The sequence below is a fragment of the Penaeus japonicus genome, unplaced genomic scaffold (assembly GCF_977035675.1).
Source record: "Penaeus japonicus unplaced genomic scaffold, GWHDUDI00000001_assembly GWHDUDI00000006, whole genome shotgun sequence".
NCBI classification, from domain to species: domain Eukaryota; kingdom Metazoa; phylum Arthropoda; class Malacostraca; order Decapoda; family Penaeidae; genus Penaeus; species Penaeus japonicus.
In genome coordinates this window covers 14,397,428-14,409,927 of record NW_028234408.1, presented here as the reverse complement: position 1 = coordinate 14,409,927, position 12,500 = coordinate 14,397,428, and the positions used below count along the sequence as shown (strand labels likewise).

The following is a 12,500-nucleotide window of genomic DNA, read 5'->3' as shown; positions in this document are numbered from 1 at the left end:
AAAATACGAAAAAAATATAGTTGCCTTTTGTCCTCCCATAAAACAGCAATACTTCTATCACACTGAGTATAAAGCAAATAATGAGCTAATATGGATAATATACTACAATTTTAGTCTACTGCAGCACTGGTAGAGCCTGTCATATGGCATATATGTCTCTAAACTCAATAAAACACACAAAAAAACAAAACACAAAAAACGCTCTAGTTTTTCAATGAATGACTGAAAGAGAGTGGGAATGTTCAAATTATAATGCTTCAAGCAGTCTCTCTTTAAAATTAAACTTATCCCGGAGGCTGGACAAGCATATTTATCCCCGTCTGCAATGGGTTAACCTTAGTAGAGGTTTCAATGTGGGAGCACCTTGTAATAGCGGCCGGTCTTTTGAGACCGTGCCCAACTCTGGTAACAGTGGTTTCAAGGTGGGAGCACCTTGTAATAGCAGCCGGTCTGTTGAGACCGTGCCCAACTCTGGTAACAGTGGTTTCAAGGTGGGAGCACCTTGTAATAGCGACCGGTCTGTTGAGACCATGCCCAACTCTGGTAACAGTGGTTTCAACTTGGGAGCACCTTGTAATAGTGGCTGGCCTCTTGACACTGTGGCACTACCATATTATATTGGTGATCATTCTGTAAATACTATGCCCAACAGTGTTGAAGAAAGGTTCAGAGAGGGATCAATTCTTCCATGGGACAAGTTGGTTAGTGACGATCTACCGATATCCTTGAACAAAACGAACAACGAAGTCCAACCAGTGGATCGCCGTTCTTAGAGTGTTGAAGGACTGCCGGGAACGAGCTGACAACAGAATAACCTTGCCATTAGAAATGAGCAACAATCACAATGTCAGAGAACCGAGTTGAATAAATTAAAATAACAAGTAGCAACTATCATGGAAAAACTAAGAAAATTAGGAGCTGATAAACGACGGCCTGGGCTCCAGTGCCTCAGGACCCTAACCGAATCAGATGATGAATCATCTGACCCTGACTTGGAGAAGAGAAATGGAAAGTCAAAGAGGATGTGTGTCAGTGACCCTGCTGATAACGTTCATGTGAATGACAGAAATTACAGCGCTCAAGATAGAGAAGAACGTCTGACTAGGCACATCATGGATTCAGTCTGCATGACCCAATCAAAACTACCTAAATTTCACGGGAGAAACGTTGAAGAATATTGGTCATTTTTAAGTCTCTTTAACCCATTCATGCCGGGGGCATTCCAGCCTTGCAAGTTGCAATGCCGGGGCTCTCAAACGCTTAGGCCTAAATCAATTAAATGATCGACGCCGTATGACGGCACCCTGCCAACGGGCCTTGAATGCGTGGTACCCATGGTGTACCACCCGTCGAGAGAGAGCTAATCAGGTTTATGTTAATAAGAATGCCTCTGATGAACATAAGTTGAACACACTGTACACTGCATGTGGTGATGAAATGCAACTTAAGTTTGCCTATTGTAACAGGATGCCAGCATGTGAAGGGCTAAAAAGTGCTCTCTCGATCCTAGAAGAACAATTTGATGATGAGCAAGAATATATAGCAAGGGCTGTACACAACCTTGCAAGGGGACCAATGATCAGTGACCAAGATTACTCAGCCATAAATGCACTTCATTGCCAGTTGTTATCTTTCATGAGATTTGCAGAATCCTTTGAGAGAACCCAAGATTTCCAGAACCAGACCTTAGTGTTTGATATCATCAAGAGGTTTGATAAAGACTTACGTCGAAAATTTGTCCTTGATCCACGGGGCCGGGACGAGATGACAATAATGTATATCCACAGTTTCCTGAGGAGAGAATTAAGAGTGGCAAGACGATTCGAAAAATGGGATGTTATAGAAGAAGCTCTGAAAATCAAGCCAACATGGAGTGAGGACAAAACCCATACATCAGAGTCTATGACCAACAGCAGACTCTTGAAAAGAACCGACCTTGCTGAAAGGGACAATTTTGGTTCAAGGGTGATAAAGGGACAATGAAGGGAAATTGGAATGTCAACGCAAACCAAAGGAATGTTAAAGAACTCTTATGAGAAAAAAACTTGTCCGTTATGCCGTGATCACCATCATCTTGCATTCTGTGCAATGTTCAAAAGGTTATCAGTGGACCAACGCAAAATATTGGTGAAGATACATGGAAAAAGTTTCAATTGTACGAAGAGTAATCATATGGCAAAGGATTGTAGGGCCCGTCCATGCGACATCGATGGGTGTGGGAGCCCCCACTCCAGATTGCTGCATGAATGGAAGCAAGAAATTAAGTAAGACCAATCAGAATCATCAAAACCAAGAAACAAGTGACAATTAAAGGAGGAATCCGCATACATGATGGGACCTGATGACAAAACCCCAAGCAATGGTTACAAGGTGGCCTTACCTATTGTTCCAGTACTCTTATCACATCCTAAGAAATATAATGGTAGAACTATTCAAACATGTGCCTTGCTAGATGCTGGTAGCACCAGATCTTTTAATTCAAGATGAATAGCATAATCTCTACAACTTGATGAAAGAGAAGGGGAGATCAAGATTACAACACTTCTAAAGGAGGCTACTGAATGTATCAAAGAAACTGAAATCATGGTAAGAGGCCTCTTTGTGAAGAAGACAAACCCCTTACAGTTTAATAGAATCATCGTCCTAAATTTATTTCTTCATGGTCTTAGAAATGCAAAAGCTTCACCAGGCAAAACATCTTGTTGGTCTCATCTTCAGGATTTGGCACCAATACAAGGCCAAATCACTCAACTAGCTGTGGAATTGTTAGTTGGACAAGATGCTGCTTCCTTGATAATGCTGCTAGAAATTAGAAGAGGTCGTGATGGGGATCCATACACACTGAGAACTAAGCTGGGTTGGATAATTAATGGACCAATGAATAGAGGTGAAGTGAGGCTGCACCATTGGAGGAATTCATAGATGAGACAATGGAGCAAACACAAAGGGATGCAACACTAGACAAAAGAGTGAAACAGTTTTGGAATAGAGAGGGCCATGAAGACCCAGAGGAAAAAGGGAAATCTGTGGAAGACTGGAAAGTTTTGAAAATGTGGGAAGCTCAGGGAGAGTGGGTGGGCTCTCACTACCAATTTCCTATACCGTTTAGGAATGAAGCTCCTGAGCCACCAAACAATAAAACCATGGCATTCAAAAGGTTCATGTCACTAGGGATCTGGCTCAGTCGTGACGATGAACTAAGACTGAAATACATTGACGAAATGAGCACTCTCATTAAAATGGGTTATGCAGAGGTAGTTGACGACAATACTAGGACTCCAGGTAAAACGTGGTATCTCCCCCATCACCCGGTTTTTAACCCCAACAAGCCAAAAGAAACTAGAATAGTTTTTGACTGTGTTGCTGCCTTCAAAGGGATCTCCCTGAACAGTCAAGTTTTTCAAGGACCAGATCTAACCAACGATCTCTTGGGGATGTTCCTCAGATTCAGGGAAGGAAAAATAGCAATAGCAGCTGATATTGAGGCTATGTTTCATCAAGTGTTTGTATCAACCCCAGATCGTGATGTATTAAGGTTCTTATGGTGGCCAGAGGGAGATCTGAAAAGAGATCCCATCTCATACCAGATGACTGTACATTTGTTTGGAGGGGTATGGGGTCCCGCATGTGCTTCGTTTGCCTTACACAAAACACTCGAGAGTAGAAGAAATGTCATGATGGAGGAAGCTAAGAGAAACTTTTATGTTGATGACTTACTTCTCTCTACACATTCTGACAAGGTTGCTATTGATTATGTTCAACAGTTGCAACGGAAATTGAAATATGGGGGTTTCCGTCTAATGAAGTGGTTAAGCAATTCAAGAGCAGTCATAGCTTCGATATCACCAACAGAAAGAAATACCTCTATTATAGATGTGAATCTACTTGGAGACCTCCCTTTCGACAGAGAACTTGGTATGATATGGGATTTACACAATGATACTTTAAAGGAACAACCACACCCTCTGCCATGACATGTGCATGGCATATTCTTAGCATAATGAGCCCGGTGTATGACCCATTAGGTGTACTGTCCCCATTTACAGTGTGAGCAAAGATAATTTTTCAAGAAGTGCGCCGAAAGGTCAGTTGGGACCAAGAATTAGCCTTCAAATCATCTAAAGGACTTCAAATCATCTAAAGGGATCGAGTTACACCATTTTTGTGATGCCTCACAAGCCGCTTATGCTGTCGCCTCTTATGTACATTTCACAACCGAGGATAATCTTATAGATTGTGAACTGTTTCTTGCCCGAGCCAGACTGGCTCCTATCAAGACCTTATCTATACCTAGGCTTGAGTTTTGTGCTGCAGTCATGGCGGTCGAAGCAGATGGGAGCTTCAGCAACCAGTGAAACAATCGACTTTCTGGTGAGACAGCATGATCGTCCTTCAGTACATCAAAAGCAGCAATCGTCGATTTTACACATTCATTTCCAACAGGCTGGGAACGATCCATAGACACTTAAACCCTGCACAATGGCGGTATGTTTGTTCTGCAGACAATCCAGCAGATGATGCAACCAGGGGTCTGATTGCTGAACAATTACTAGTTGGTGGAAGATGGAAAAATGGTGCAGAATTCCTGTGGCAGCCCCTGAGATACTGGCCACAATCCTCTAAAGTTCTAGAGACACTAGTTGATGATCCTGAAGTAAAAGGAGATATTGTTGTCACTGCCACTCATACGGAAAAACCTAGTCTGATCGACAGTCTATTTACTTGATTCTCATCAAAGTATGCTCTCCAAAGAGCAATTGCCTGGCTTTGCAGATTCTGCTCTTGGTTTGCATCTCGGAAATCCCATCAAGGGGAGCACCGACTTAGTTATTGAAATTCAAAGTGCTCGTGAGTGCATCATCCGAGTATTTCAACGCAGCAGTTTCAACAAAGAGTTACTAGCTCTCCAATCAGGAACAATCCTGCCACGACGTAGTCACATATATAGATTGGAGCCAAGTCTTGATGAGAATGGAATCATATGAGTGGGAGTTTGACAGATACATGAACCAAAGGATACTTTAGGACCCATTCTTCTGCCGAAGAATCACCATATTACAATGTTGATAGTACGTGATGTGCACTCCATTCTAGTTAGCCATGCTGGTAGGGAGCACACTTTAGCATCCTTACGTCGTCACTACTGGATTATTGCTAGTTGGACCACTATTGATAAAGTTCTACGCTCTTGTATTACATGTCGTAGGGTAAACAGCCGATCTTCACAGCAAAGACAAGGGGACTTGCCGACAGAACGAATTACATCTGGAAGACCACCTTTCACATTTTCTGGCGTAGACTGTTTCGGCCCCTTTTTTCGTGGCACACATGCATCATATATTGAAACGATATGGCTGCATCTTCACTTACTTCAATTCCAGAGCTGTTCATATTGAGGTACTGCATTCTTTAGATTCAGATGCCTTCCTCAATGCTCTGGTTCGATTTACATCCAGGAGGGGAATGCCGGAAAAGATTTATTCTGACGGGGGTTCTAATTTCCTAAGGGCTGATAAAGAACTGAAAGAGGCATTCACCAGTATGTAACAAGATAGACAAGACTTTAAAGCAATGTGGTATTGAATGGTATTTCCAGCCTCCCATGGCATCACAAATGGGAGGTGTATGGGAGAGGCAAATTCGGTCTGTCCGGAAAGTCCTGTCCTCAATCATTGGTGTACAAAAAATTGATGATGAGTGCTTACACACTCTGTTTTGTGAGGTTGAGGCAACGCTTAACTCCAGGCCCCTCACTGCACTCTCAGATTCCCCATCTAATCTTGAAGCTCTAACGCCGAATCATATACTTCGAGCAGAATTAGGTAACACCCTACCTTTGGGAGGCTTATCCCCTGGTGATGCCCTACGACGACGATGGCAACATACTCAGCTTCTGGCTGATAGATTCTGGGTTCGATGGCGATCTGAATATCTGCATACACTCCGCATGCGCCATCGGAAGATTTCTCCATCAAGAAACTTCCACTCTGGGGACCTCGTTCTTTTAGTTGACCCACTGCTTCCCAGGAACAGATGGAGGATGGGTCGCGTCTCCAAAGTTATACCTAGTGAAGATGGTCTTGTCCGGAAGGTGCAGGTGCGCACCAGCCTTGGCCTCCCGCTCTGGCCAGTCGTGAAACTCTGTCTTCTTGAGTGTGATGGTCAAGATTTAACAAAGTGATATTTGGGCGTGAATCGCCTAAAGTAGGGGGAGTGTTATCGCCGTACTGTTAACAGACACAGTACGGTCATAGATTTAGTAAGTGGCTTACGCCTCTGTGGCAACTAGCGATGGATAGGGTGTAGCAGGTCAGCTGGTGTCACCGAATGACCCCACATAAACAACCGCACCACATGGCCCCACGCATTTATCACCGAAGATGTGTTTACGTATCACGAACAGTACTACCTTGTTTTCCTGTGCTGACGAAGCCACGATAGGCTGTGTAGGACCACATACATAGAGCGAAGGAAAAGCATAAACAGTCGAGGATAGGCAGTACGAGACACAGTACCATAGAGACCACATCTCCGAGGATTAGCGCACGCAAGAGTGAACTGAGGTGTTTCTGTGCCCGCAACGTGTATGTATTGATACCATTATATCTTTATTGTTATTACTTATGCGAATAGTTAATGTAACTGATTATAAATGGCCCGAAGTATTAAGCTATGATAAATATGATTAGTTGGATAACATCACAATGATGTTATGATACTATACTCCTCCGATGTTAAGATCTATCTATTAATGACCATATGTCATGTACGACATTGTAATCAATATTGTTATCTTGTATGTTATGAATTTATATGTTAATGACTACGTTGTATTGACAGGTTTTGACCTCTATCAATAAAGCGAAGTGTGTGCAAACACTGCGGTCTCAGTCATTCCGTCATATATATATATATATATCTAATATATATATATATATATATATATATATATATATATATATATATATATATATATATATATATATATATATTTATATGTTATGTATATATACATACATACATTGTCTTATTTTGTTATATATGTATATCTATCTATCAATCTATCTGTCTATATATATATATATATATATATATATATATATATATATATATATATATATATATATACACACACACACACACACACACACACACGTGTGTGTGTGTTAATATACATAAATGAAAAAAATAGGTATGAAAACACAAACAATAAGAACGAAATCGAGAATATACTAATTAGAAACATCTAAATAATTATCAGAAATGAAAGGAAATTTGAATATATAATCAACCGCATCCTTGTAACCTGTTTTTCGCCCTATTATTTTTTTTAGAGAAAAAAAAATATATATCTGAGAAAAGAAGTAAATGAAATGAAACGAACAAGTGTTTGTTTTTTATGCCCTGAAATTAAATCTGCCGAATGAGAAGGAAGATAAAAAGACAACAACACAAATAATTATGCATGCACATGTGTTCATGTGTTTGTGTTTCTTTTTGTTTTTGTGCGTGTGTGTGTGTATCTGTGTTTGTATGTTCGTGTGTGTGTTCTATCTGTGTTTGTGTGTGTATGTGTGTCTATCTGTGTTTGTGTGTGTGTTTCTATCTTTGTTTGTGTGTTCGTGTGTGTGTTTGTGTGTATGTGTGTGTTCATGTATGTGTATAAGTGTATGTGTATGTGTTCATGTGTGTTTGTGTATATGTATGAATGTTTTCAAATGTGCCTGTGTATATGTGTATATGCGTACAAAATGTGATTGTCTGTGTGTGTATGTGTTTCCTCCATCCACCCTTGCTTTTCAATTATCAGGCCCATGCGACGGAACATCCATACAACACAAAACAAAGGGATGAAAGCAGGAGAGACGTATATTGAGAAAACACGATGAAGTTTCCCTGGCACTCTTCCCTTTGAAAGAAGGACCTATTGAATATTGGAGGAAAGAGAGAGAAGGAAACAGGAGTCTAAGAGAAGACTAGGTATTGAATTTTTTTGTTTTTTAGATATTTGTTTATTTATGTATTTGCTCTTGTTATTGTCATTATTATTAGTAGTAACGTTAACATCATTATTATCATTATTTCTATTGTCATTATCATTATCATTAATAGCATTATTATCATTATTATTATTGTCATTATTATTATTATCATTATCATTATTATTATCATTATTATTATCATTATCATTATTATTATCATTGTATTATTATTATTATTATTATTATTATTATTATCATTACTATTTTCATTATCATCACTTTTATTATAGATATTATGATTATCATAATCATTACGTTCAATATTAAGATCACTGTCCTGTTGTGGATGATAATGAAAATAATGATAATGTTAAAAATCATAATAATGATGAAAGTAATAAAGTATATTATAATGAAAGTAAGTATAGAAATAATAATTATAAAAAAAACAGCGATGATAAAAATATCAATAATTATAATGTAAATGACGATGATGATGTTGATGATAATAATGATAATGTGATATCAATAGTGATGATAGCTATGATAATGATTATAACGATAATGATGATAATGACAATTATGATAACGATAATAATGATACTAACAATAAGAAAAAAACGACGAAGAAGACAATAATGATAATGATAATAATAACAATAATACTAATAATGACAATAAAAATGAGAATAGTAATGATGATGATGATAGTAATAATAATTGCAATAACAATAGTAATAATGATGATGATGATAATGGTAATAATGATAAAAACAACAGTTATTATAATAATAATGATAATAATGATGATAATGATGATTATATTCATAATCATCAAAACTACTATTATCTTCAAGAGTTTTACTTTTACTATTATTATGATTATCATTACGTTACTCAGTATCATTATTGTTATGACAATTATTATTATCCTCTTCATTTTTATTATCATTACCATCCTTATTTTTATAATTATTGTTATTATTGCAGTCCATGCCCCTGTTGTTGTTTATCATTATCATCTATTCTCTCTCTCTCTCTCTCATTATCTATCTATCGTTATCTATCTCTATCTCTATTAATGTTACACCCTCGTATCCTGCCATCCCTCTGACTATTTATATTATTTCTCAGTGACACTTCGAGCTCCTGGAGAGTCCACGTCGAAGAAATATGAGAACGGTTATTACCAACAGCGATTCCCAACCCTTAAATGAAGGCCTCTGGGAATGCGAAATTTACAGACTATGTATTGAGTGTCGATACATCCTCGTCACACCTTAATACACGTGATATTCTCCCCCAGAACCTGAAGCTATTGATGCTTAGCCCGGCGTCTGCAGATAACCATCAACTTTGTTCATACCAAAAGGCGAAGAGTATTTTCTATATGCATAAACTACATACATATCTTCAGTACGAATCCCTGTTTCTATTGACACTCATCGTCGGAGGTAAATGAAGCTTTGGCTGGAGAGACAGTCTGCTTTGCATTCATAATGTCATTAAACGCAACATACGACGTTGAGGCGGCGAAATGTAAGCGGAGAAGAGTGCATATAAACTGAGTGTGAATGTCCTTGCCGTAGCCCATGTGAAAGGAGGAGGAGTTGATTGTTATAGATATACTCTGTGACATTTTCCCCTCACTCTCTTCGTTCCTCGTTGTATCAATTCCATTAATTGTTCTTGTTTTCTGGTTCTTCTACTTCTTCCTTGTATTTCGCTTTCATGTTTGTTTGTCTGTTTGTTTGTTTTTTTCTTACGTCTTCATCTCCGTATCATTACTGTTTACGTTATCAATACAATTTCATATTGCACCCAAACACAAACCCATAAAAAGCGGTTTTAAACGAAAAAAAAGAAAAAAAAAAAAAAAAGGAAAGCAAAATCTAAAGAAATAACAAAATCGAAGTAGACTCAAAAAAAGGAAAAAAAAAAGAAAAACAAGAAAAGAAAAAGAAATAGTAATAGAAATCTCCCTTCCATTACAGAGTCTATTCTCGTTTTCTCTCTTTTTTATTCCAGCATTTATCCTCTTTAACACTCTTATTCCTTCCTTCGCTTCGTCGTTGCGTCATTCCCCTAACACGCCCTTCCCTTCTTCCCTTCCTTCGCCATCCCTCCTCTGCTTAAATAAGGGTCTTCCCCTTCGTTACATAGGTGATGGATTGTTAAATGTGGGGTCCGGTGTAATGTTATCGCTTTGAGGTGGTTATACACAGAGATCTTGGCAAGGGAATAAGCGCGTCTGTCTGCCTCACTTCCGCTCTTTATATTTTGTCTGTCTGCCTCACTTCCATTCTTTCTCTTTTGTCTGTCTGCCTTACTTCCGCTCTTTCTCTTTTGTCTGTCGCTTTTGTCCCTCTCTTTCTCCTTTTCTCTTTTGTCTGCTCACTTTCGCTCTTTCCTTGTCTTCTGCCCTTCCTTTTTTCTTTTTTGTCTGTTTGCTCTTTCTCTTTCTTGTTCTGTCTCACTTCCTCTTCTCTTCTCTCTTGTGTCTGTCTGCCTCACTTTCGCTCTTTCTCTTTTGTCTGTCTGCCTCACTTCTCTTTTGTCTGTCTGCCTCACTTTCGCTCTTTCTCTTTTGTCTCTGCCTCACTTCCATTCTTTCTTTTTTGTCTGTCTGCCTCGCTTTTGCTCTTTCTATTTTGACTGTCTGCCTCACTTTCGCTCTTTCTCTTTTGTCTGTCTGCCTCACTTTCGCTCTTTCTCTTTTGTCTGTCTGCCTCACTTCCTCTCTTTCTCTTGTGTCTGTCTGCCTCACTTTCGCTCTTTCTCTTTTGTCTGTCTGCGTCCTCTCTGCTCTTTGTCTTTTTTCTGTCTGCCTCTCTTTCTCTTGTGTCTGTCTGCCTCACTTTCGCTCTTTCTCTTTTGTCTGTCTGCCTCACTTCCTCTCTTTCTCTTTTGTCTGTCTGCCTCACTTCTGCTCTTTCTCTTTCGTCTGTCTGCCTCACTTTCGCTCTTTCTCTTTTGTCTGTCTGCCTCACTTCCGCTCTTTCTCTTTTGTCTGTCTGCCTCACTTTCGCTCTTTCTCTTTTGTCTGTCTGCCTCACTTTCGCTCTTTCTCTTTCGTCTGTCTGCCTCACTTCCTCTCTTTCTCTTGTGTCTGTCTGCCTCACTTTCGCTCTTTCTCTTGTGCTCACTTTCTCTTTTCTTTGTCTGTCTGCCTCACTTTCGCTCTTTCTCTTTGTCTGTCTGCCTCACTTTCGCTCTTTCTCTCTTTGTCTGTCTGCTCCTCACTTTCGCTCTTTCTCTTTGTCTGTCTGCCTCACTTCCTTTCGCTCTTTCCTCTTTCTCTTTGTCTGTCTGTCTCACTTTCGCTCTTTCTCTTTTGTCTGTCTGCCTCACTTCCTCTTTTCTTTTGTCTGTCTGCCTCTTTCTGTCTTTCCCTTCGCTTTTCTCTTTTGTCTGTCTGCCTCACTTTCTCTTTCTCTTGTGTCTGTCTGCCTCACTTTCTCTTTCTCTTTGTCTCTTCTCTTCCTTTCGCTCTCCTTCTGTCTGCTCTCACTTTCCTTCTCCTCTTTCGTCTGTCTCACTTCTGCTCTTTCTCTTTCGTCTGTCTGCCTCACTTTCGCTCTTTCTCTTGTGTCTGTCTGCCTCACTTCCTCTCTTTCTCTTGTGTCTGTCTGCCTCACTTTCGCTCTTTCTCTTTTGTCTGTCTGTCTCACTTCCGCTCTTTCTCTTGTGTCTGTCTGCCTCACTTCCGCTCTTTCTCTTTTGTCTCTCTGCCTCACTTCTGCTCTTTCTCTTTTGTCTGTCTGCCTCACTTCTGCTCTTTCTCTTTCGTCTGTCTGCCTCACTTCCTCTCTTTCTCTTGTGTCTGTCTGCCTCACTTCCGCTCTTTCTCTTTCGTCTGTCTGCCTCACTTCTGCTCTTTCTCTTTTGTCTGTCTGCCTCACTTTCGCTCTTTCTCTTGTGTCTGTCTGCCTCACTTCCGCTCTTTCTCTTTTGTCTGTCTGCCTCACTTCCTCTCTTTCTCTTGTGTCTGTCTGCCTCACTTCCGCTCTTTCTCTTTTGTCTGTCTGCCTCACTTCCGCTCTTTCTCTTTTGTCTGTCTGCCTCACTTCCTCTCTTTCTCTTTTGTCTGTCTGCCTCACTTCCTCTCTTTCTCTTTTGTCTGTCTGCCTCACTTCCTCTCTTTCTCTTGTGTCTGTCTGCCTCACTTTCGCTCTTTCTCTTTTGTCTGTCTGCCTCACTTCCGCTCTTTCTCTTTTGTCTGTCTGCCTCACTTCCTCTCTTTCTCTTGTGTCTGTCTGCCTCACTTCCGCTCTTTCTCTTTCGTCTGTCTGCCTCACTTCCTCTCTTTCTCTTTTGTCTGTCTGCCTCACTTCCTCTCTTTCTCTTGTGTCTGTCTGCCTCACTTCCTCTCTTTCTCTTGTGTCTGCCTCATTCTGCTCTTTCTTTGTCTGCCTCACTTCCGCTCTTTCTCTTGTCTGTCTGCCTCACTTTCGCTCTTTCTCTTTGTCTGTTTGCCTCAGTATCGCTCTTTCTTTTTGTCTGCCTCACTTCCTCTCT

General features: G+C 40.0%; 3 protein-coding genes across 3 annotated transcripts; all 3 read left to right on the top strand.

The window, feature by feature from the left end:
• The first annotated feature begins 2,930 nt into the window (after positions 1-2,930).
• On the top strand, positions 2,931-3,974 carry LOC147471664 (uncharacterized). Its single transcript, XM_086537455.1, has one exon. It carries the CDS (start codon positions 2,931-2,933, stop codon positions 3,972-3,974), a length of 1,044 nt encoding a protein of 347 aa, XP_086393581.1.
• A 407-nt stretch (positions 3,975-4,381) lies between these two features.
• Positions 4,382-4,726, top strand: LOC147471663 (uncharacterized). Its single transcript, XM_086537454.1, has one exon. It carries the CDS (start codon positions 4,382-4,384, stop codon positions 4,724-4,726), a length of 345 nt encoding a protein of 114 aa, XP_086393580.1.
• Positions 4,727-4,739: 13 nt separating this feature from the next.
• LOC147471662 (uncharacterized) lies at positions 4,740-6,181 on the top strand. The gene is made up of 4 exons (XM_086537453.1): positions 4,740-4,848; positions 5,095-5,207; positions 5,299-5,439; positions 5,597-6,181. The coding sequence occupies exons 1-4, from the start codon at positions 4,740-4,742 to the stop codon at positions 6,179-6,181; spliced, it is 948 nt and encodes a 315-aa protein (XP_086393579.1).
• Positions 6,182-12,500: the final 6,319 nt, after the last annotated feature.

What these genes read in the sequence shown, in the direction of transcription:
- LOC147471663 (XM_086537454.1), top strand. Translation starts at nt 4,382, where the DNA reads ATGATCGTCCTTCAGTACATCAAAAGCAGCAATCGTCGATTTTACACA.
- LOC147471662 (XM_086537453.1), top strand. Translation starts at nt 4,740, where the DNA reads ATGCTCTCCAAAGAGCAATTGCCTGGCTTTGCAGATTCTGCTCTTGGT. An exon ending in CTTGTATTACATGTCGTAGG is followed by an intron (nt 5,208 to 5,298) that starts GTAAACAGCCGA and finishes TTTCTGGCGTAG; the next exon opens with ACTGTTTCGGCCCCTTTTTT. An exon ending in ATGCCTTCCTCAATGCTCTG is followed by an intron (nt 5,440 to 5,596) that starts GTTCGATTTACA and finishes TGGTATTTCCAG; the next exon opens with CCTCCCATGGCATCACAAAT.
- LOC147471664 (XM_086537455.1), top strand. Translation starts at nt 2,931, where the DNA reads ATGGAGCAAACACAAAGGGATGCAACACTAGACAAAAGAGTGAAACAG.